The 22,993-nt window shown below is 35.9% G+C and overlaps 3 protein-coding genes across 4 annotated transcripts; 1 reads left to right on the plus strand and 2 right to left on the minus strand.

Moving 5' to 3' along the window:
• Positions 1-202: 202 nt before the first annotated feature.
• Positions 203-1,514, minus strand: LOC102590703 (uncharacterized). The gene is made up of 4 exons (XM_006359150.2): positions 1,299-1,514; positions 972-1,226; positions 622-798; positions 203-290 (listed from the first exon to the last, which is right to left on the minus strand). The coding sequence occupies exons 1-4, from the start codon at positions 1,311-1,313 to the stop codon at positions 228-230; spliced, it is 510 nt and encodes a 169-aa protein (XP_006359212.1). The 5' UTR covers positions 1,314-1,514; the 3' UTR covers positions 203-227.
• An 8,021-nt stretch (positions 1,515-9,535) lies between these two features.
• LOC102591394 (uncharacterized) lies at positions 9,536-11,558 on the minus strand. The gene is made up of 3 exons (XM_006359152.2): positions 11,005-11,558; positions 10,123-10,260; positions 9,536-10,016 (listed from the first exon to the last, which is right to left on the minus strand). Exons 1-3 carry the CDS (start codon positions 11,414-11,416, stop codon positions 9,766-9,768), a joined length of 801 nt encoding a protein of 266 aa, XP_006359214.1. The 5' UTR covers positions 11,417-11,558; the 3' UTR covers positions 9,536-9,765.
• Positions 11,559-14,074: 2,516 nt separating this feature from the next.
• On the plus strand, positions 14,075-21,359 carry LOC102591717 (ATP-dependent Clp protease proteolytic subunit-related protein 4, chloroplastic). 2 transcript variants are annotated; one of them, XM_006359154.2, is made up of 8 exons: positions 14,075-14,393; positions 16,846-17,046; positions 17,804-17,859; positions 19,311-19,437; positions 19,773-19,850; positions 20,027-20,140; positions 20,229-20,344; positions 21,093-21,359. In XM_006359154.2, exons 1-7 carry the CDS (start codon positions 14,133-14,135, stop codon positions 20,298-20,300), a joined length of 909 nt encoding a protein of 302 aa, XP_006359216.1. In that variant the 5' UTR covers positions 14,075-14,132; the 3' UTR covers positions 20,301-20,344; positions 21,093-21,359. The 2 variants fall into 2 exon arrangements, with proteins under 2 accessions (XP_006359216.1, XP_006359215.1); XM_006359153.2 differs by lacking the exon at positions 21,093-21,359 and adding an exon at positions 20,418-20,802.
• Positions 21,360-22,993: the final 1,634 nt, after the last annotated feature.

Below are 22,993 nucleotides of genomic sequence, written 5' to 3' on the forward strand. Positions count from 1 at the left end.
ATTCTAGCATACACTGTAATCAGACTGTAATGCAGTTTACCTAATAAGAGAAAATCATTCAGGTAACCTTCTTCTAAGCTCCAATAAATAGGGGAAAGTAAAAGAAGTAAAATGAAGTGATCAAAGGAGACATGAAAGTAAGATTTGATAGCAATTATCAATCTTCAGTTTGTTAATCGATGAACCTTCGAATGCCTTGATTCTTGGACTCAGGTGTGATCGTTTGTTCATCGATGACTCTTCCGTAGTGTAGCAAAAACTTTGGAGAATAGGCCAGGCTTTCTTTGAACCTGAGAGAAAGAAAGTGAGTGTTTTCTTATAAAACAGTGATTTCTCAAAAAGCCAGAGTTGTATATTACTCCCTCCGTTTCAATTTGTTTGTCTTACTTTCCTTTTTATTCCTTCTCTTTCCATTTTTGATAACCCTTTAATTCTTACTTTCCACGTAACATGTTTAAGACCATAAGATTAAAGAACATTTTAGTACATTCTACGTATCTTTAGTTTAAGACAATAAGATTGAAAAGTCTTCTTTACTGTCTTAAACATCCTGCCAAGTCAAAACCAGACAAACAGATTGAAACGGAGGGAGCATAACTAACTTTACTGTAAGTGACTTACCTGAAAACTTTTCACCATGGCTTTTATCTTATTGGTTTTAGAAGCAATATTTTTCTTCTTCTTGGATTTCTTATTCTGAGTCATGAATGACCTGAGGAACCTTGGCATTACAAATTTCCAGTTCCCCATACAAGCTGGTACACTTACATATTTTGGCTTGTTTTTCACTGCAACAATCTGGGAAAAAAGTACTTCTGAGGACAGTAAGAATCATTGCTCATACATAAATGTGTTAAAGATAGTTACACATAGTTTTATCATACAACACATTTAAATTCTTTACGTTGTCAGTATAAATAAGTTAAATCCAATAGCGAATGCATATATTAGTAAGATAAGAAGTTTAGAACCTGAGAATTCTGTCTTTGGACTTGCTGTGGAACTAATGGTGTTGATGGCTTTGATTGATTCGAAGCTCGAAGATTTCTTGAGTATTCAAGAAGTTGAGCTTTTCTATTGTATCCTCCACCATTTGCAACATGTTTAACATGAAGATGTTGATGTTGATAGTGATGAAATTTGTTGTTTGTTGAATTGCTCCTCCTTCTTCTTGGACCCTCTACAAGAACAGCTACATATACAGTCCTTTCTCTCAAATATGTTACCTAAAACATCCACAAAAAAAGAATTAAGCATCATTTTCTCAAGAAAAAACTAAGGATGATCATATCACTAACCATTCTTGTTGGCATTTTCTTTTTTATTGATATTGTTTGTCAAAACCAAGGGGTCTTTCCGTAGAAACCTCCACAAATACTTGTTTTTCCGCTTCTCACAGCTGCTCTTTCCACACCTCCGGTATCGAGGGGAGTGAAAGAAGTGTAGGTGAAATTTTTGGTGTAAAAGGTAGAAAAATGAAAAAGGAAAATGTTGATTGATTTGTTTATAGAAAGTGGAATGCAGGCCTAAAGAAGAAAGATAATTGAGTCTTAATTCATTGTTAATATCGTAACCGAATAATATTAAAATAATTAAGGAAAAGTCCTTCCAAATATGAAATCTAAATTATGATTAAGATACATAATTTAAAAAAGTAAACAATGAATTCTACTTTGAAAAGGATGTACCACTATTTTGTTATTGCTTTATGTTTACTTTTCTTTCTCCATTTGTCTTTATCATTTGGTTGATGATAAAGTAGAAAATGTTGTGTTTATATGGTTAGTTAATAGGGACATTTAAATCATCAAACTTGGTGAATCACATAGGAGTTGTCACTCTCGAATGAGCTCTGCAATACGCAATTTAAATTTAATATGAGTTTCAATATGGACTCCGATATAGCATATAGCAACAAAATGGAATTTTTTTAATTAAAATTTTGTCCAATGATAATTAAGATCTAATTGTAGGTAACAATCTACAATGAACATGGACAGGTAACTTGAGAAGGTGGATAATTAATCTATTGTAACTGATAAATAAAATTTTAATTTATACCAAGACTATACATGCTTAGACAAAAAGATAATTGATGCAATATTTAGAAAGCACAACTTTTTTTTGTAATTAGTGTCCTTAGTATGTTATGTTGAAGAGGTATTTCGAATTTATCATAAATTTTTGGATATTCACAAAAAGATCAAGACATTAAATTTTTTATTTTTTTATGACAAGGGAAACCCGCAGCCGCTATCCTTTAGGTGCGCACAGGGTAAAACCCCTGCTCCTATGCAATAGCTCGCAAACCACATAGGAGAGGTAACCCGCACTAGGCAAGTCTGCTGCGACGAGCTCGACCCAGAAGGCAAACCCCTTGCTTTCGCTGGCAAGGGGTTTCGAACTTAAGACCTCCAACATGGAAGTCCCAAGCTCAAACCACTGGGCCACCCCGACGTTTTTGGTAATCAATTGTTTAACAAGTTTGTCCATATCATCATACGTTCAAGATATACATTACTAATTGCCCTCGAATTACGGATAAGATTTAGGTGAGAAGAGTAAAGAGATAACAAAGTGATGCAAGAATGAAGTCGGAAGCTGGGTAAGCTAGTACTGAGTGCTTGAGGGGTTGCACCTAGCCGTTAAGTTGGTTAGGATTTCATTTGAGAAGAATAATTTCATATTGTCAGTTTAGTCCAATAGGTTTTAAAAGTCATTTTATGTTATTGTCAAAATTGCCCTTAATGTTTGAGTGATTGGACACTTTAGGTCCAATGCTGGGCAATTACTTTTCATACTATCACCAAAGAGTGTCTTGGCTATTTAAGCATTGTAATAGTTCTTTTTGTAGCTATGAAAAGAATTGTTTAGCTAAATAGAGAATAGCTTGTCCTTTACTCTTTTTCCTTTTCTTAGTTCTTACTGTTATTTACTGTTTCATTACTTTTCTTTATCATAGTTGCATCATTTGGTATCAGAGCACTTTCTTGAGCTCTGTGGATACACAAAAATGGCGAATGAGGTTAGGGATATCAAAGAGATGCTTGACAGAATGACAGTGGAGTTAGCCAACTTCTCTGTCAGGCAGAACCAAATAGAGGAACAACATGAGAAGTCTTTTGCTGAGCTGAAGGAAGCCTTGGATGTTGTAAAGAAAAATGACAAGGGAAAGAACCATGAAGAGACTGAGGGAGCTGGTGAGATCTACACTCCTTCTGGCCAACCCATGGTGTGGGTCTCAGCATCTCAAATAGGAGGAGCTCCAACCATGGTTACCCCTGGTGGTTATCAACTGGGAATGAGGCCTTTACCTCAGTTCCAATCACCATTAGGGGGGTCTATGCATCATACTCCTGTTATGGGAGGTAGACCTGTAGGACACATGGGGCTGGAAGCTCAACTCACTTTCAGATGCACACTGGAGGCCAAACACAGATGATATATGGAGGGTTCCAAAGCCATCCAACCATGGGAATCCCTGGAGGAGAAGGAGCTCAACCTCCTGCCCATGGTCACTTCTTCAACTCCATGTCCAGGTTGTCCAAAATAGAGTTTCCCAGGTTTAATGGAGTAGATCTCAGGTCGTGGATCTACAAGGTAGATCAATTTTTTTCCTTGGATGAAATACCTTCAAATCAAAAGGTGAGAATGGATTCCTTACACTTTGATGGTCTAGCCATAGAGTGGCACTTAGCATACATAAGGAGTAGGCAACACTTGCCTTATCCTACGTGGGATGAATACATGTTTGCTCTCATGGACAGATTGGGAACTGAGTTTGAAGATCCTATGGCTGAATTGAAGCTGGTCAAACAAACTGGATCAGTTAAAGACTATCAGAATGAGTTCGATAAGATCATGACCAGGCTTACAATCTTGCCAGAATATGCCATTAGTGGGTTCATTGCTGGACTCAAGCCGGAGATAGGCTATACTGTCAAGAACCACAAACCATTTTCACTTCCTCAAGCCTACCAGCTAGCCAGAAACACTGAAGCTCAGGTTAATTCCCAGCTTAAGATAGCTAGATCATCCTCTTTTGTTGGTGGTTCTCAATATAGAGGGTGTTCATATAACTCTTCTCTTAAGGGAACTGGTTCCAAAAGAGATTTTGGGCATGGTAAGAGGGAAGTTTCTCTAAATCTTAACAGGAACACTAACAGAAGACTGACCTCTGCTGAGATGAATGAGAGGAGATAAAAGGGGTTGTGTTTTTTTTGTGAGGAGAAATTCTTCCCTGGGCACAAGTGTGGGGGGTCCAAATCTTTGTATTTGTTGGAAGTGGAAGAAGAAGAAGAAACTAGTGAAGAGGAAGTGGTGGATATACCTGCCCCTGAGCTAGGAAAGGAGGAAGAGCCAGGGGAGGTTTGTGAGATTTCAGTCTATGCTCTACATGGCATTCCCACTTTAAGAGTGGAAGGGTATTGCCAACAGAGACCTTTGTACATATTTATTGATCCAGGGAGTTCACACAACTTTTTGGATGAAGGACTTGCGATGGAACTCCAAGGAAACATTCAAGCTGTCAGAACTCATGCTATCAATATGGCTGATGGGCATGATAGGCAAACCAAGGAGCTGTGTAAAGCATTTTCATGGATGATAGAGAAATTGACTTACACAGATGATTTCTTACTGATACCTCTCAGATCTTATGACATGATCTTAGAGGTACAATGGTTGCTTCTTTAGGAGATATTAAGTTGAACTTTTAAGAGTTAACTTTAGGCTATACTTACCAAGGGCATGAATGTGTGCTGAAAGGTCATGTGGACAAGGTGAGAACTGTGGAAGCCAAAATGTTGGAAAAAATGGCAAACGGGGGTGCCCAGTTGTTCATGATCAGAGTAGTGCCATTGGAGGAAAAGGGGAACTTGGGAGTAACCACACCCAAGGAAATTGTGTTCCTTACTCGAGAGTATCCTCAGTTGTTTGCTGAGCCAAAGGGGTTACCCCCTTCAAGAGGGCCATTTGATCACAAAATACCACTAGAGATAGGAAGCAACCCTGTGAACTTGAGGCCATATAGATATTCATCTTTACAGAAGGATGTAATTGAGAAGTTGATAAGAGACATGCTGGAGCAAGGCATTGTGCAGCCAAGCTGTAGTCCTTATGCTTCACCAGTGGTTCTGGTTGGCAAAAAAGATGGGAGTTGGAGGCTATGTGTGGACTATAGGGGCCTCAACAAGGTGACAATTAAAAACAAATTTCCCATTCCCAACATAGAAGAGCTATTAGAGGAATTGGGAGGTTCAAAGATCTACTCTAAAATAGATCTTAGAGCAGGTTATCATCAGATCAGGATAGTCAATGAAGATATTGTCAAAACAACTTTTAGAACACATGAAGGTCACTATGAGTATTTAGTGATGCCATTTGGGTTGTCCAATGCCCCATCATCTTTTCAAAGTCTAATGAATCATGTCTTCAGAGAGCATTTAAGGAAGTTCATATTGGTGTTTTTTTATGACATTTTGGTGTTCAGTCAGAATTTATCTGAACACTTGGTTTATCTTAAAACAACATTTGACTTGCTAATGAAGCACAAGCTCTGTGTGAGAAAAGCCAAGTGTTCATTTGGGGCTAGTAGAGTTGAATACTTAGTGCATGTGATATTTGTTGATGGGGTATCTACTGATCCTAAGAAAATTGTTGCAGTTAAGGAATGGCTTAAACCCAAGAATGTGAAGGAGCTAAGGGGGTTCTTGGGATTAACAGGGTATTACAGGAGGTTCATCAAGCATTATAGGATAATCAGTAAGCCACTAACTGATTTATTAAAGAAGGATGGGTTTCAATGGTTTGAAATGGCCACTCAAGCCATGGAGGAACTGAAGGAAGCACTGACTTCAACCCCTGTCCTTGCCTTACCTAATAATTGTGTTGTTTTTGTTGTAGAAACAGATGTTTGTGACTATGGAATTGGAGTTGTCTTAATGCAAGAGGGCCACCCTATTGCTTACCTCAGCAAGGGTCTTTCCATGAGACATCAAGGGTTGTCTGTGTATGACAAAGAGCTATTGGCTCTAGTTCTAGCTGTTACTAAATAGGCTCAGTATTTGATGGGCAAGAAGTTCATTGTGAGGACTGATCAGAAGGCGCTGAAGTTTTTATTAGATCAAAAACTTCATATAGGTTCTCAAATGAAATGGATCGCCAAGCTGATGCAATTCCACTTTGAAATAGAGTACAAAAAAGGAAGGGAGAACAAGATTGCAGATTCTTTGTCCAGAGTACCAACGGGAGAGGTAGCATCAATGATGTTAATTAATGGGGTCAGTGAGCTGTTCGAAAAGATAAAAAATAGCTGGGAGAGGGATCCTCTTACCAAAGCCATTCTGGCCAAGGTAGTATCACAGGAGAAAGGACACAAGGAATTCACATTTGTGAATGAACAACTAAGGAGGAAGGGTAAGTTGGTAGTAAGGGATGAACCAACTTTGAAGAAAGAGATCCTCTTCATCTGGCATGAAAAATCTGTGGGAGGGCACTCAGGAATTGAGAACACTTACAAAAGGATCTCAAACCTTTTTTACTGGAAGGGACTGAAGGAAGATGTAACTATGTTTGTGAGGCAGTGTGCAACCTGTTAGAGGAGCAAATATGATAGTGTTGCTTATCCAGGCCTTCTCCAACCACTACAAATACCATATAGTAGTTGTTGATAGACTTACAGAGTATGGGCACTTCCTCAACATTAGCCATCCTTACACAGTCATTTCTGTCGCTCAACTGTACTTGGATCAAGTTTATAAACTCCATGGAATGCCTGAAAACATCATCAGTGACAGTGACCCTATATTCATGAGCAAAGTCTGGCAGGAACTATTTGCAATGCAATGGGTTACATTGAGCACATCTATTGTTTATCATCCTCAAACAGATGGCTAAACAAAAGTACTTAATAGAACCCTTGAGACATATTTGAGGTTTTTTTTGTGCTGATAGTCAGAAGGATTGGGCCAGCTGTTTGTCCCTGGCAGAATGATGGTATAACACCACCTTCCACTCAACAATCCAAACAACTCCTTTTGAGGCTCTTTATGGACAACCACCACCTCTCTATATTCCTTATGTTCCTGGGGACTCTGTTGGGGACTCTGCAGAGGAAGAGGTGGATAGAAGTTTGATAAGTAGAGAGTTTAAGGTCGAGTTGCTCAAATTCCACATAGTTAGAGCTCAACAAAGAATGGTTTCCATGGCCAATCAACACAGAACAGATAGGCAGTTTGAAGAGGGAGATTGGGTGTACCTAAAGATCCAACCTTATAGACAACTCACTATCTCTAACCAGACTTTTTCGAAGCTGTCAGCTAAATACTATGGCCCTTACCAGATATTACAAATGATTGGTCCAGTTGCCTATAAGTTGTCTCTACCACCTCAAGTAGTCGTCCATCATACATTCCATGTATCTCAATTGAAGCCTTGCCTTGCTTTGCCAACAAATTTTAATTATCCTCCAACAGTTGATGTGTCATCTCCTAACTGTGTGCAGCCTCAGGAAATATTGGAAAGAAGGATGATAAAAAGGGGGAACAAGGCTATTCCTCAAATTCTTATTCACTGGGAACAAATGTCAAGAGATAATGCAACCTGGGAAGACTACTCTACCATGAAGCTGAGATTCCCTCAATTCCTTTCTTGAGGACAAAGAAGGTTTTTAAGGAATGGGGAATGATGCAAAAATGAAGTCGGAAGCTGGGTAAGCTAGTACTGAATGCTTGAGGGGTTGCACCTAGCCGTTACGTTGGTTAGGATTTCATTTGAGAAGAATAGTTTCATATTGTCAGTTTAGTCCAATAGGTTTTAAAAGTCATTTTATGTTATTGTCAAAATTGCCCTTAATGTTTGAGTGATTGGACACTTTAGGTCCAATGCTGGACAATTACTTTTCATACTATCACCAAGGAGTGTCTTGGCTATTTAAGCATTGTAATAGTTCTTTTTGCAGCTATGAAAAGAATTGTTTAGCTAAATAGAGAATAGCTTGTCCTTTACTCTTTTTCCTTTTCTTAGTTCTTACTGTTATTTACTGTTTCATTACTTTTCTTTATCTTAGTTGCATCAATAGCACAACAATATATTCAAAGAACGTAACTATTTAAAACCCTACCCAAAGACAAAAAATATTTTCTTTTTTTTTGTCATTTCATCCAAAGTTATACTCACTAATATTTTTATTAATAAAATCTCTATTTCATCATATTTCATTTGTGATCCCAATCAATTTCCATCACTTTAAAATTTGTTAGAAATTTATTACAAACAGATCTCATTTGCAGCAATACACAAATAGGGATACTTTGGTCATCTATTAGACCCACTATACCAACCTATGGTTGGTAAGCAATCTTCTATTAAGTGCTAAGAATAGAATGAAAATTCACTTGGGATACCTTTGATTGTTACATGTTAATCTTCCTCATTCAACCTTTTGGAAAATCTCCTCTAAGCTTACACTACATTTCCCTTTATAGAGAATTTATATTTGATGAACATCCTTTTACATATTACCAACTTCCTCAAATGTTAACTTAGCCATCAAAATCTTCATCACCTTCCAAACTTTTGATTTATAATTGATGAAGAAATAACAATAGCATACCCAATTAAATTCCTAAAGACCCTCGGCTCAAGCAAATCAAAACAGTAATAAAAATAACAAAAAAAGGTAGTATGGAGAACCATGATAACGAATAGCAAAGTAATGACAACTATATATATGCAAGAAACCATAGCAATAACAACAAGGTGCGATCACCTAAACATAATAAACTGCAGATGATATAGACCAAAGACTACATGAATACGCTAATACTACACCAACATGGTGCTATTTATTACCACCAGCCCAATACATATGAATAAGCTGGTAATAGGGACAACTCTTAACTACCTACTGACCTTTTACCCTTATCTGCGACCTTCATACCCTCCTATCCATTCTATCTAAGGTCATGTCCTCGGTAAGGTGAACATACACCATATCATGTCTAATCAATCGCTTCCCCCAATACTTCTCCAGCCTACCTCTACCTCTACTCGACCCCACTATATCCAACATCTCACACCTCCTCATTGGAGCATCTGCACAACTCCTCTTCACATTCACAAACCATCTTAGTCTTCCTTCCCTCAACTTGTCCACCACAGAGGTCACTCTCACTTTGTTCCAAATATCCTCATTCCTAATCCTATCACTCCTCGTATGCCAACACATTCACTCTACATCTTCATTTCCACCACTTGCATCTTTTAAACCTAAGAGTTCCTGATTGGCCAACACTCCACCCAATCAACAAAGCCGGTTATAATTAATGAAGAAGATGATTCTAAAGCAATTGCTAGTTCATTTTTTTTTTCCTTCCTTTTTGTGGCTTAATTCAAGGGCACCTGAGAAAGTCCACTGCAGACTTACCTTTTGCCAATATGAACCTATCTTGTTCCAAACCTGAGTAATGCCTCAAACACTAAAGAAGAATAGAGTAAACAGTATCTACAAAAAGGCTTCAGTTTGAAGCATGACTAAGCAATCTGACAAAATAATATCATAGATCAGCTAAAAGTTTGTTTACTACAGAAAAAAGAGAACATATTTTACTGTCAAACAACAAAATAAGAAAGCAAAGAAGATACTTTTAGAACTAAACAAAATGGTGAATACAGATTTTAGGCTCTCTTTTGACTAGCATTGTGTCATCACCTAATCGCAATCTTCCAAATATATGAAAATCAAAGCTTAAGTGAGAAGTGTGTTCAAGAGTCCTTTGAACTGCTTGAGTTCTCGTCTTGCCAAGACGCTTGCCATTGCTTGTCATAAAAAGTAGACTCATCCACCAACTTTTTGAGTGTTTCTATATCCTCATTCTTGCGTATCAGAAGCACACCGGCCACAGCTACAAACAATAGTGTTTTGCAAAAGAAGTTGCCCATTTGGTCAACAAGGCCTACACCAGTCAAGCTATCCACAAAATAGGCCATAAAGAAACCAACCATTGCAGCACGGCCTGCGTAAGATTTACAAGCTCTATTAGTTCTGTTCAGTAAAGATATATCTAGAGGTTCGTATTTGAGAACTGGAAAAGAACTGCTGGAAATAGGGTATGAGCAAACCATTGAGAAGTTCAGCTTCAGGGAGATGGAATCTCTTCATCCATGCCCACCAAGGAATAATGGAAGTGTCAAAAAGCACAGGTTCTTCATTACTTGATGACTCTGGGTTATCTTCCAACCATTTCCTTCTCCTAACCTCTGCAAATGAATAGTCATTCGATTGTTATTAAATCAAGCAATATCATATGAATAATGCCCCAAAAAGGATGCCTAGAGTAGGTCATACGGATGATGTTTTCCACTCGAGCTAGCACAATGTATGATTGGGAGACACCTCTATTGTAACTTGTAAGTACACGACGGGAAGAAGAAACGAAAAGTTAAAAGCTTTACGGTGTATTACAGCTTTTGAGTCGAATGTTAACTGCTGCCTGACCATAAGACCATAACACCTCAATTCAAAATGAAATGAAGGAAAAACAGTAATATGTAACCACATTGTTTTCTGGCTTAATTCATACACATATCTCTAATTTAAGACCACAAGATTCAAAAATCTTTCTTTATTTCTTAAACTCCATAGCCATTCAAACTTAGACACTTAAATTGGGACGGAGGGAGTAGAGAGTTTTATCTCTAGGTTCCTCCTAGTTTTTTTCAGTGTTCATCAGCTCCCCTGCTTATGGACTTAAGACAAAACTACAGCAACCCCTTCTTAGCAATGCATATTTTTCTTCTTTGTATAGTCCAAATATCAGTATTAGACAAACTCTTCATGCTATTCAATTTAGGGGAAAAGTTGTAGCTCATCTGGAACAGCATTTGTGTGTAGCCAAACTGAAGTGCAATTATTGTAATCATAAATCAAATAATTGAGCTAAAATAAAAGCATATCAAAAGAACACAAATCAAAATTAGTGGAAAAAAAGTTTAATCAATTACCAGCATCAATAACAGAATCCCAATGGGTCTCTCCATCTTTCTGAAATTGCTTCAAATCCCAAGTCCCACCAACCCATCTCGGATCTTGAAACATCCTCACAGTCTCCGGTGCCGGAGCTCCGGCGGAAGCCACCGGCGGTGACCCATTAGAGCCTACAGAAGCCTCATTTGATTCCTCAACTTCCACAGCACCATCCTGAGCTTTTTCTTCGGGTATTTCCTGCTCTACAGCAACAGAAGAAGAGGAAACTACACCACCTGACCCATTATCAGTGGCCTTCGGAGAAACCAAGAAAGAGAGGTGGGGTTTCTTGAGACTTAGAGAAGGATAAGGTTTGGGGGTTAAGTGGTGTTTTGAAGGTGAAAGAGTAGGGAAGTGAAGTGGAGGAGATGAGAATAAGGCCATTGACATTCTTGTGGCAGATTGAAGAAAGATAGGCAAAGAGAAGAGCTTTCAGGTCATGGCAAAGTGATCTTTCAACAATCCTTAGCCGCAGAAATGAGCAAATGATTTCTTGGCTGTTACTTACATATAAGAGTCTAAAATTAAACATTCCAGATCGACGTAGTAATACGTAAACATGTTCATTAACTTCGTCTCAACTTTTAAATACACACCAGTAGATATATGTATTTTGTGTGACAATTCGTATACTATGTTTATGTCATATAATTGTTCAATTTTATACCACTTTAAGTATTTACTTATATACGTTCAAAGTTGAATAACATAAATGACAGTTAATGCTAAATTAAAAGATATATTTATATATTATGTCTTTCAGATTAGTTATTCATTGTTATTGTTACCTTCTCCATTATGTTTAACATGGTTGCTTTACTATTGTATTTTTTTTTCTATTTTATTATGTGTTTCTTGAGGCGAAGTATCGAAAACAATCTCTCAACTTTTATAAGATAAAGAGTAAAGTTGTGTAGACACTACCTTTTTTAAATATCCCTTGTAGAATTACACTGAATATATTAGTGTTGTTGTAGATTAGTTATTTAATTTGTAGTTTTGTACTTTTTCTTAACCTATTTGCAACTCTACATTTGCCTTGAAGACCAACTTTGTGTTGCTAAATAAAACTTTAATTTTAAATTTTGTCACTTAAAATGTATAATTTTCTTATACTAATCAAGTTAAGTTAACCTACCACGTATAACTCTTAATATCAAATTTAATGCGAAAAAACTAAGAAATCTAAAATAATCAACATCAAATTATAAAAATATTGTTAAGATCGTTTACATCGTTAATGTATAACTTAAACTCAATCAAATTTTGAGTAATTTTATCAACCTATAACCACCATACTTGTGTCAATCCAGCATGCTTTACAAAGCAATTAGTCCATCAATCTCTAAGTAATGCCAATGTATATTATTTACTCTCATTAGATCTCTGATGATATTATATAATCATATATAAACCAGTTAGCAACCTAATTAACCTAGCTAAATTATTAGGCTTAAGGATGAATTTCATTTTTTTTCAAATTTGGACCACACAATGCTATTTGTTTCAACAAAAGTTAGGCAAAAAAAAGAGGTAAGGTTTGAGATATGGTAGGCCAGGACAGATTTAGCCCAACTTTACCCCATTGGCCCAACTAGATTACATGGCAGCCTAGTTTAATTGTGCTATTGCCAAGGCTTTTACTTCAAGCTCAATGCCATTTTGATTCATAGGGGTTATTAATTTTGTATTTGATTTTTTAAAATGTCATATTAAGATAAAATTAATTAAATTTGGTATGATCTGATATTTTTTTCCTTTTGTCATCGGTTTCAATTTACAAACACAATAAAAAGGTGTATAAATGACTTTTATAGGTTGTGGTGAATATAAGAGTCGTATTAAGTGAAATATCGATGCCTATGATTGGGGTGTTCACGGTTTGGATAAAAATCGATCCAAACCAAATCAAACCGATTAAATGAATCAATTTTATTTAGGGTTTGGTTTTAGATGTTTAAAAAATCGATAATATTTGGTTTGGTTATGATTTTGTTCGAAAAAAATCAATAACCAAATCAAACCGATAAATAATATACATAAATTTTATTATTATACATACATAATATATTATTTTTATAAACAACTTTAAAGATCTTATATATGTATTCATCAAAATTTATTTATAATTTACTTATGAAAGTCAAAATGTTCGAGGTGAGAACATTTATCTTATTGGTTTCATGTATATGAGTGTCTATGACAATTCTTTGTGGGACTGAAAATGTCAATGTCTCTTCCTTCAAGGCCAAAAATAGTGAATTCTGAAGCTTTATTCATAGTAAATTCAATGATCGAAAGTTTTGTAATGTCAGTCATTTTAACTATTTTTTCATTTTGAATGGATTATTGTCACTTTTTTCACGTTTTGAATCAATTATTTCTTTAATTTTATGTATATGGTTAATAACCGAATAATCGAAACCGATAACAACCAACCTATATTATATTAGGTTTGGTTTGGTTTTGATAATTTTAAAACCGATTAAATTGGTTTGATTTTGACCAATAACCGACCCGTGAATACCCCTACGGCGGACTATGACTAGAGGTGTTTAAGTAAGATCAAAAGTCAAATTAAATTAAAATCCTATTAAACCTATGAAAGAAATTAACTTATGGTTTGAATAATATTTATCATTTTCTTAATAAATGAATAATATTTTGAGTCAAATGATTGTCCATATATAAAGATTGGAAATATAAATAGTGTTGTAGTTCAACCCTCAAGCGTCTAAAACATGATTTATAGATTGCCTAGACTATAAACACAAAATTATTCGTGTGATTTACAAAATACCTTGAAAATAATGATATTAAACTTTTGACTTCATTTTTTCTCATAAGTAAAATTTTAAGTTTATCAGTTTTATTTCATAAGCAATATTTTTAAATTGTTTATATTAAAATCTCGCCAATGAAATAAACGAAGGTTAAAAGTTCAAGAACATCTATTTGGGTCATTGAGTGTAATAATTGGATCGGCCCATCATATGCATGATCATGGGCTTTAAAAACGAGTCGGGTTAACCCGAGTCTTCATCAATTCAATCCCCACTCCCTAATCCAATCCTTCACTCTTCACTCTCTTTGAGTTTCAAACACAATGGAAGCTGTCACTATTGCTTCCCATTTCTCACCGGCTACCGGAATCCGGCTATCATCTCCGGCGTGTTGCCGTGCCTCAGCTCCCAAACGGACTCTCAGATTTTCTCCTCCTACGAAATCTTCTCTATCGACAAGCTTTATCTCCCCCTTCGTCGGCGGCAGTCTATTCTCGGACTTATCGGGTCAGAGAATTCGACCCGATTCTCTTTACCCTTCTTCCTCAACTGGCTTTATCCCCAAACGTGCCGTTGTCACTATGGTAACGACTTATTTTGACTTCTAATTTTGTTCTGTTGTTTCTACTTTAAACTCAAATTAGTGGTTGAGGCATAGATAAGTATGTTTTTTAGATGCTTAAAGATGATAACTTTAGCATGATATGTTGCTTATGGGAAAGCTCTGCTGTGATGATAGGTTTATGGGTATCACACATTAGTTGATGCTACATAGCAAGGAGGGTTTGAATAATGGTATGCCTATCATAATGCAGGGATTACACTATGTAATTATGTGTTAATAGAGAAATAAAAGATAAGACAGACTTAGGAGATCATTTTTCAAAACTAGTTCAATATGTAGTGTGGACATTCGGGTGAAATTGAGGATTTTGTAGGTGGTCCAAGCTACCTAAGTCATGCTGGGTAGAGTTACTTGGTACTAATGTAGTGGTGCTGGTGGGAGGTAGCATGGACTCTGTGGAATAGTCGAGTACTAATGTAGTGGTGCTGGTGGGAGGTAGTATGGACCCTGTGGAATAGTCGAGGTGAGCACTAGCTGATTGGGCACCAGTGTTATAGGAAAATTAGAACAATTTAGAAACTTATAATTTATCTGCCTCAGTTGTTGGATATGATTGCCTCTGCAAGAGAATGTTGGCAGGCACTTAGCTGTTTGTGTCTCAAACCAAAAGGAAAATGCTTGGTTGGTTTTGTAGAAACTGTTGACTCAAAACTATAAAAATTCATGTGATTAGGTTTCTGTGTCATCTTTATCATAGTAACCGGAGAAGGTTTTGTACTTTTGTAAAGTGGATTGTGATAATCTGTGTAGAAATATCAAAAGAGGCCAACCATTTTAAGACATCCTAAAAGTAAACTAAACATTGTAAGAAAATGGTAACTGGGCTAACTTCACAATACATATACAAGTTGAGATATTTTTGCATATGTCAAAGTATCTAAAACATGAACTAGGAAACTGAAATCGTCATACTGGATGTCTAGAGCTACGGCTTTGTTTTTTCCTTCTTTTTTTGGAAATACATAGGATGGTTTTGTTTGAATAATTGAATGTTGATGTTAAGCCGCCAAATGAATCTGTAAACACCCTAGAATGTGTCAAAGAGCTTTATGGGTTATGGAGAGGGAGTTTAGTTGCATAAATTAAATCAATAGTCTATATATAGAAGGAAGAAGTTAATAGTCAGTTCTTTCTTTTGAGAGATTTGGACTCTGGATATCATGGATGAGTGGTTAAGCTCCGAAGGTATATTATGCTATTGTCCATATGGATTCAATCATGTGGTGCTCTTTTGATGAAGAATGGATAATCAGAAGTCATTCTAAATCAGGTTTAGAAGATAATAGTAGGTGATGGGAGTTCCCATTATCCCGGGACGTAAACATTTAGAAAACATCCAATTGTTTGTGTGACAGCTCTTCCAACTGGTAACTGTTATTGCCAAACTTAACTCCAAACTTTGCAATTATGGTTCAGCAGCTTTATATAACTTTAGGCAGTTCAAAGATTAAAATGGTCAGGAAACATGGACCAAATGGTCATGCCAGGAAGTATCAAGCTTGCTCTGCTGTTCCTAATTGCATATTTTGGAATGCTAGGAATGAGACAATAATAGGTGCTTTAGTGATAGGGAGGGACAACATTTCAATTGTAAAGATCAGATGTTTAAAAGTCTCTCTCTATATGTGGAGTAAGAAGAGTAGTGTTTCTGATTGGACTCACTGTTACATTTTATGCAGTCCTTGAATCTACAGAAGGATGCTCTATTTGTAGTTGTAAATTTGCAGTACCTTCTTGGTTCTTTTTAATAAAATTCTTACATTTTCATCCATAAAAAATACAAAAAATATTAACATAGTCAGACTCAGGCCTAGTCCATTTGATCATGAAGAGTTTTATTTTGGGCTGCTTCAGAGTTTTAAATAGCTGTAAGGCCTGAATAAAAGACATAATTGATGAGTTTGATGATAGAAGACGTACAGGAGAAAAACAAATAGGACTAGGATAAAGTAGAACAAAACTTGGAACAGTTTTATGTGACTGCCATTGCTTATTTGGGAACTCTCTTCAAACTGGTATGATGTCTTGGAAAAATGATCTGCAGTTCATCGGGTAATATGTTTCTTACTGCTGTAAATTTGTTAGACGGGAAAGTCTGATGACATAGGAGAAAAAGGCTATTTTCATAAACTGCTGATGATAGTCTCTATTAACATAAAGATTTTGGGTCATTAGAATAGGAAGTAGTGGAGGCAGCGAGCTTGGAGGAAGTATTCTTTCAAGTGGTTATCAGTTGATACATTATTATCACAAACTTTTGTATGTATGCCTACAGATCAAAAAGGAAAAAAGAACACTTCTGTATATTCTTTTTTATCCTCATTAATGTGATGGAATTTGAATGGAAAACAGTATCAGTATCTTCTACTCTGACTTTAATGCTCTAACCATGCCCACATTATTGGTGCCAGGTTATTCCTTTCTCAGGGGACCCATCGCAGGAACATCCTCCAGATTTAGCATCTTACTTGTTTAAGAATCGAATCGTTTACTTGGGCATGTCTCTAGTTCCATCAGTGACGGAATTGATTCTAGCTGAATTTCTTTATCTTCAGTATGAGGACGAGGATAAGCCAATCTATCTTTATATAAATTCTACTGGGACTACCAAGGTTAAAAATGGTTGCTTTCTTTCTATTTGTCTTGTATTTTTTTATCATCTCAAGTCCTTGATTTCCTGGTCAAATGTTCAGCTGGTTGTATTGGTGTTTTTCTTCACTAATTTTCTAATCACTACTTTTTCTAATGAGATAGCTTTATAAAAAAGGTTGAAGTTCGGTCTAAATGTAGCAAATGAAGAGTATTTTTCAATTTTCATTTCATTTAATAGGTGCTACTCTGAGGTTCTTCTGTAGGTATTGCTTGCTAGAGGATAAACTCGAATGGGTTAAAATTTATTGGTACAGGCACTGTGCGTCCATGTTGCTCGGACTCTTCATAAATGTCAGCGGATGCGTGTCGGAATCTCCAAAAGTAGTATATTTTTGGAGAATTCGTGCGGCTGTGGCATCGAAAGTGATGAGTCCACACAACTTAGCTGTATGTGATCTATGTTATGATCATGTTTAAGAAACAACTAAAACCCCTTTGTTTTACCAACCTAACCCTTATATTCTTCCAACTTGAAGTAAGTTGAGTATGATATTGACAATTCATTCGAAAGCCAATCTTGATGCATTTCTAGTTTAAGAAATGCACTATACGGTCTCCTCTGTTTCTCTGGAAGCACATTTTGAGATCCTTAACATTTTAGCTGTTGTAAGCTCAGTTTGAGTTTCTACTAGGCTTAGTTCGAACCTTGTTTACTTTTGATTACATATAATGCAGACATGTTTTTATCATACTTCTATATAATTTTCTATTTTACAGGGTGGTGAAAAGTTGGGTTATGAGACAGAGGCGTTTGCTGTATATGACGTTATGAGGTTACATATCGTTTATCTATCCATTTTGCTCATTTAAGTAATATTTGAAGATGCCTGTTTAGTGTTGTTTTTTGTTTTTCTTTTACTAATTTGTTTTTCTGGTTGTGATTCTATGATAAAAGACCTGAATGATAAGATTTTTCTATAGATAGAATTTTGGTTCTTCAACAAGATAGATTCAGAATAGATCCTTGAAGTGTGGTTGTTATTTTGGAATCTTCAGTCATTCCTAATATATCTTTACCAGAAAAAAAAGATGTAAAAGTGTTTCGACCTTTGTAAGCCTCTCTCAAGTTATTAGTTAATGTGACGAAGGTGCACCGGAAATGAGAAAGCTGTGATAGGTTGATCTGCAGAAAAGTATGGTTCTGTTTGTTAGTTCAGAAGGATCTTCACTCAGAAGTATATTGGGACAGAGGAACGGAGCCATAGTGCTAGCTTTCATTCCATATTCTAGCTGTTCTAATAAATTACATGACAAGACGCAACTAGAGAACGCAATGTTAAGTTATTTTGGCAGCTGAATTTGTAGGATTAGAAACCAGATAATTTATACAAGTAAATAGGAGTGCAACATAATTTCGCTCATCAAAATTTGGATATTCAGAACAAGAGTGTGGATGGCTTAAACCCAAGTGTTGTAGTATATTAGCACTGTGTTGCAATACAAATGTAGGTCTCCAGTTGATATGAGCAATTGCCTGCCTGTGTTTCCTATTTTGCTGCTTTCACAATTCACTAGACGTTTGATTGTTCCTTGCTTGCACCAAAATGTAACCTTAGACTCTTCTATTCGTACTAAACCATTTGTTATCTGAACTTATAATTTGTATTAGCCATTATTGAAATCCTTTTGTTCAGCTAAGGTTTGTATTAAGGATCTAAAATGAATGAATAAAATTGTCCATTCTGTAACAGTTAAGTTTTTTAGATAAGGTGGTTCACACAGTTCAACATAGTATTAAAACAAGCAATGGTCCTTGGTTTGAGTCTCCCCATCTATCAAAAAAATATTTTCACTTGCTTAACCTATGAAAAAGAACCATGCTGTGTGTGAGAGGGCATGCCAGACCTAAAATGTATAAAGTGTCCAATCTCTAACATACTAAGCTTATAGATGCAGCAGTGCCGACAATTAAACATTTTGTATAGATGTTTCTCAGCAGTTTAATAAGAATATTGTTTTTCTCGATCAAGTAATAATTTTCATATATTTAATACTAAGTAATAATGTGTAAAAACTAAAAAAGGCTTTTAAATTACGACAATGGTTGACATAAAGACTTATGTAGATTATTTATAGGTGTTCTCAGTATCAATACTTTCTGAAATTTCTGCTCTCATGCCCTTGTTTCTGCTACACTTGAGAAACTTAATGATATAATTGTTCTTCTGGGACTCCTTTGTTTCTTTTAGTAATCTGCAACAGACACCTTTACTTTTTGCTGCAGTTATGTCAAGCCACCTATATTTACTCTCTGTGTTGGGAATGCATGGGGAGAAGCTGCCTTGCTTTTAGCAGCTGGTGCAAAAGGAAATCGTGCTGCACTGCCTTCATCTACAATTATGATTAAGCAGGTCATTTGGAGGCCTTTTGTGTTTCTGTCTTCCTTTCTCCCTGTTTACTCTCATTTCTTGTTTATATCATCTAAAATATTCTCTGTAACCTGGGTCGAGCTCGTCAAACTAGGCTTGCCTAGTGCGCGTTACCTCTCTTGTGTGGTTTGTAAGCTATTGCATAGGAGTGGGGGTTTTACCCTGTGCGCACCCAAAGGGCAGCTGCTGTGGGTTTCCCTTGTCATAAAAAAATATTCTTTGTAACCTGTCCCTGAGTTCCTCTAAAATTTCCAATCTTGCAAACACATAACCATGATATTAAAGATAGAATTGCTAATGCATATATATCTTTGCAGCCAATTGCTCAGTTTCAGGGTCAAGCAACAGATGTTGAGCTCATGCGGAAAGAAGTAAATAATGTCAAAGCGGAATTGGTAATCCTTAAAATTTCTATTAAGCTTAGTGCTTGCTTACCATGACAAAAGTTCAAGGGACAACTTTGCTTTTAAAGATGTTCATTTTCTGCTTTGCGATACACATTTCTGAAGGATCAAAGATGAGCACTATATTAATTAGCCTGATTTTATAACTTCACACATTTATTTTTAAGGTGAAATTGTATTCAAAGAATACTGGAAAATCACCTGAGGAGATTGAAGAAGACATAAGACGTCCAAAATACTTTAGTCCTAGTGAAGCAGTAGAATATGGAATTATTGATAAGGTATCTCTATGAAGTAACTAAAAACTTTTCAACTTGCTTCCTGATATTAAAGGACCTGCAGCTCACATTGTAACTTAAATGTCTAAAGGTTCTATACAATGAGAGGGGAAATAAAGATAGAGGAATTGTATCTGATCTGAAGAAGGCCCAACTTATCTGAAAGGAGTCAAAAGTCTCATCAGCCATGAAACCACAGGGATTGAGGTAAGATTCACTTAGCTAATATTAGTTTTGCTTTGCAAAGTAACCAATCTCAAACATAAGAATTCATTTCTAGTCCCAGGGTGGCGTTTGGCATCTACCTTTCACCGGCAATTCATCAACAAGGCTATTTCTCATCATGAACGCTCCCTTTAATCTACAGATTGCCTCAAACTTTATTAGAGGCCACCAGTTGGGACAGCTATTCTACTTGTTTTATACGATCCTAGTCACTTGGATTCTGCATTCTGTGTTGGCTCAACGGAGTAGCTTATAGAACACGTGTAAAGTTTGCAACTATTTTAGAATGTTTAGTTCTTAAGATGTACCAACATGTCATTAAAATATTCTAACTGCAAGTCTTTACACCAATTTGTTAAGTGGAGATCTCAGATATGGTGAAAACAATTAGACCCAATATGTGTTTATTGAATGATAAAGCATCACAACTACTTAGTTCATCTTTCTTTTGTAACAATGAGTAGCAATAGTTTTGTTAGTGAAGAAACTGTGACCTTCACTCTGGACCTTTCCATCACTCGACAAAGTTCACATCCTCAATCAGACAGATGTTCGCATCTGCAAAAATCTTCATTCCTCTCCACCACTTCACTTGAGTGCTGATGGTTCCCATATTTATTTAACTGAATGATACACATTAGCTTGAGAAACTACATATTCTAGAACTGAAATTGATAGTTCTTTTCGTGGGCGCCCCACCATTTCAATAATTGTCTCTCTTCTGGTGCAGAACTTGGGAAGTGAGACATCTGGAAAGAGGGGAGTTGCTAGTTTAACTTGGTGGGGGATTTTATGCTTTACAACTTGCAACAACAACTTTTGATTGTTCCCTTTTTGTTGGTTGATAGTAGCTTCATAATTACAACTTTTCTCTCTTGACTTATTCCTGTTTAAGCTTCTAAAGTCATTACAGCTGACCCTCTCCATTTTTATCCTAAAAAGACAAGTGTATGAAGCAGATATTAAGTGATGACAGGTTGAATTTGAATTTTAACAACTGATGTCTCTAGCTCTACAAGTGTGTAGATTATTTTTCATAGTGGAATGGAGCCATTAATGTAAAGTGCAATTTTGCTCACCAGTTCAAGTCCATTAAGGTCACTGTCCAGCATTCTGGTATTCTATTTGTTTTACTCTTGGTATTTGCTATCAGCTTCTTGATCTATTTTTCTGTTTCATTTTTTCATATATGGTGCGAAAATACAGCGATTTCAGTTGCGAGCTTATTATGTTAACTGTTATTTAATCCGAGGGTCTATCTGAAGCAAGTTTCTATTATCTCTACGAGGTAAGGGTAAGGGATTACACTGGGTATGTTGTTGTGACTTTTTGCGTCTTTGAGAGGGTGGGTAAAGTGATGGTTAACGTTCCTTTTACGATCATATGGGCAATGTAGGTGCTTGGCAATATATTGCAGACACCATTAACAAACTTAATAAGATTATCATTGAATGGCTTTGTTCAATTTTGTGATGGTAGGAAATTTGTTTGTTAGCTTAATTAACCTTTGTTATTTATTTGGTTTCAATACAACCACATTCCTTAAAGAGTTTTTTTTTTCTTTTGACTATTTCACCCCTATTATGCCTTAAAATATCTTTCTTTTTTTCCCATTAAATGTCTACTTTATTTATGTGTCATCTTTTTATAATTGAGGTGTCTATAGTCTTCAAGAACAATTACTACAAGGAGTAAAATGAAAAAAAAAAAGTTAACTCTTTTAAGGACAAATATTTTGAAATAACTAATTTTAGAAATCATGACAGATAATTTGAAATGGAAAAATACCTATGGCGAGGCATTAATTATCATTTAGACAATATGTGGCACAAAGTATTTTTATGTAATGTAATATAGGATCTTAAATTTAGTGATGCCACAATGAAATAATTTCTAGAAGCCAAAACAAGACTTTTATAGCATTACTAGTATAAGTTGAGTGACCATTCAAACGTTTTAACTCAATTATGTGCTTTAGTATATCATCATAATTTATACATGGTAATCTCCAATTTCAAATATCATTGTACAATTGACAATACATTGATTAGATTAAACACCAATCAAATAATAAAGCATTTGAAAACTCCAAGTGGATAACAAATATTGGAATTCACCTACCAATTAATCTTGATAGTACATGTATACAATTAGGGCTCTTTCAAAAAGTTTTTTTATTTTAACAAAACAAATAAGGTGCTTGAGTGCTTTTCCCCCAGATTTTGAGTCTGGTTTCATAATTTGTTATCAGATTCTACGTATAGTCACTGGATATGACTTAGAGCATTTACTTTATTTGATAACTTCTTAGTGCGTTTGAACCAAACATAGGGATATTCCAAGTTATCTTATTAACCCAATTGCTTTTATTGGTTAGTATTTCAATCATATATTCTGACCTGGCAACTTTATCCAATCTTGCATTAGTAAACAAAATCTTGAGGGGTCCATGAAGGGTGTGTTCGCAACGAAAGAAAATGTTTTCCATGAAAAATAACTTTGAGAAAATAAGTCGGTTTAGTACTACTTTTTTGGTAGTAAGTATTTATATATACTTTAGGCGAATACTACGGGAGATGAGAGTGGGGGTAGAGATGTGGGATGGGGGGGGGGGGAGGATGGCTAGGGGGG

The sequence above is a fragment of the Solanum tuberosum genome, unplaced genomic scaffold, assembly GCF_000226075.1.
Source record: "Solanum tuberosum cultivar DM 1-3 516 R44 unplaced genomic scaffold, SolTub_3.0 scf00292, whole genome shotgun sequence".
NCBI lineage: Eukaryota > Viridiplantae > Streptophyta > Magnoliopsida > Solanales > Solanaceae > Solanum > Solanum tuberosum.

What these genes read in the sequence shown, in the direction of transcription:
- LOC102590703 (XM_006359150.2), bottom strand. An exon ending in TCCAAAGACAGAATTCTCAG is followed by an intron (nt 799 to 971) that starts GTTCTAAACTTC and finishes CTTTTTTCCCAG; the next exon opens with ATTGTTGCAGTGAAAAACAA. An exon ending in CCATGGTGAAAAGTTTTCAG is followed by an intron (nt 291 to 621) that starts GTAAGTCACTTA and finishes TCTTTCTCTCAG; the next exon opens with GTTCAAAGAAAGCCTGGCCT.
- LOC102591394 (XM_006359152.2), bottom strand. Translation starts at nt 11,416, where the DNA reads ATGTCAATGGCCTTATTCTCATCTCCTCCACTTCACTTCCCTACTCTT. An exon ending in GGATTCTGTTATTGATGCTG is followed by an intron (nt 10,261 to 11,004) that starts GTAATTGATTAA and finishes ATTCATTTGCAG; the next exon opens with AGGTTAGGAGAAGGAAATGG. An exon ending in TGAAGCTGAACTTCTCAATG is followed by an intron (nt 10,017 to 10,122) that starts GTTTGCTCATAC and finishes AATCTTACGCAG; the next exon opens with GCCGTGCTGCAATGGTTGGT.
- LOC102591717 (XM_006359154.2), top strand. Translation starts at nt 14,133, where the DNA reads ATGGAAGCTGTCACTATTGCTTCCCATTTCTCACCGGCTACCGGAATC. An exon ending in CTACAATTATGATTAAGCAG is followed by an intron (nt 19,438 to 19,772) that starts GTCATTTGGAGG and finishes ATATCTTTGCAG; the next exon opens with CCAATTGCTCAGTTTCAGGG. An exon ending in ATAATGTCAAAGCGGAATTG is followed by an intron (nt 19,851 to 20,026) that starts GTAATCCTTAAA and finishes TTTATTTTTAAG; the next exon opens with GTGAAATTGTATTCAAAGAA.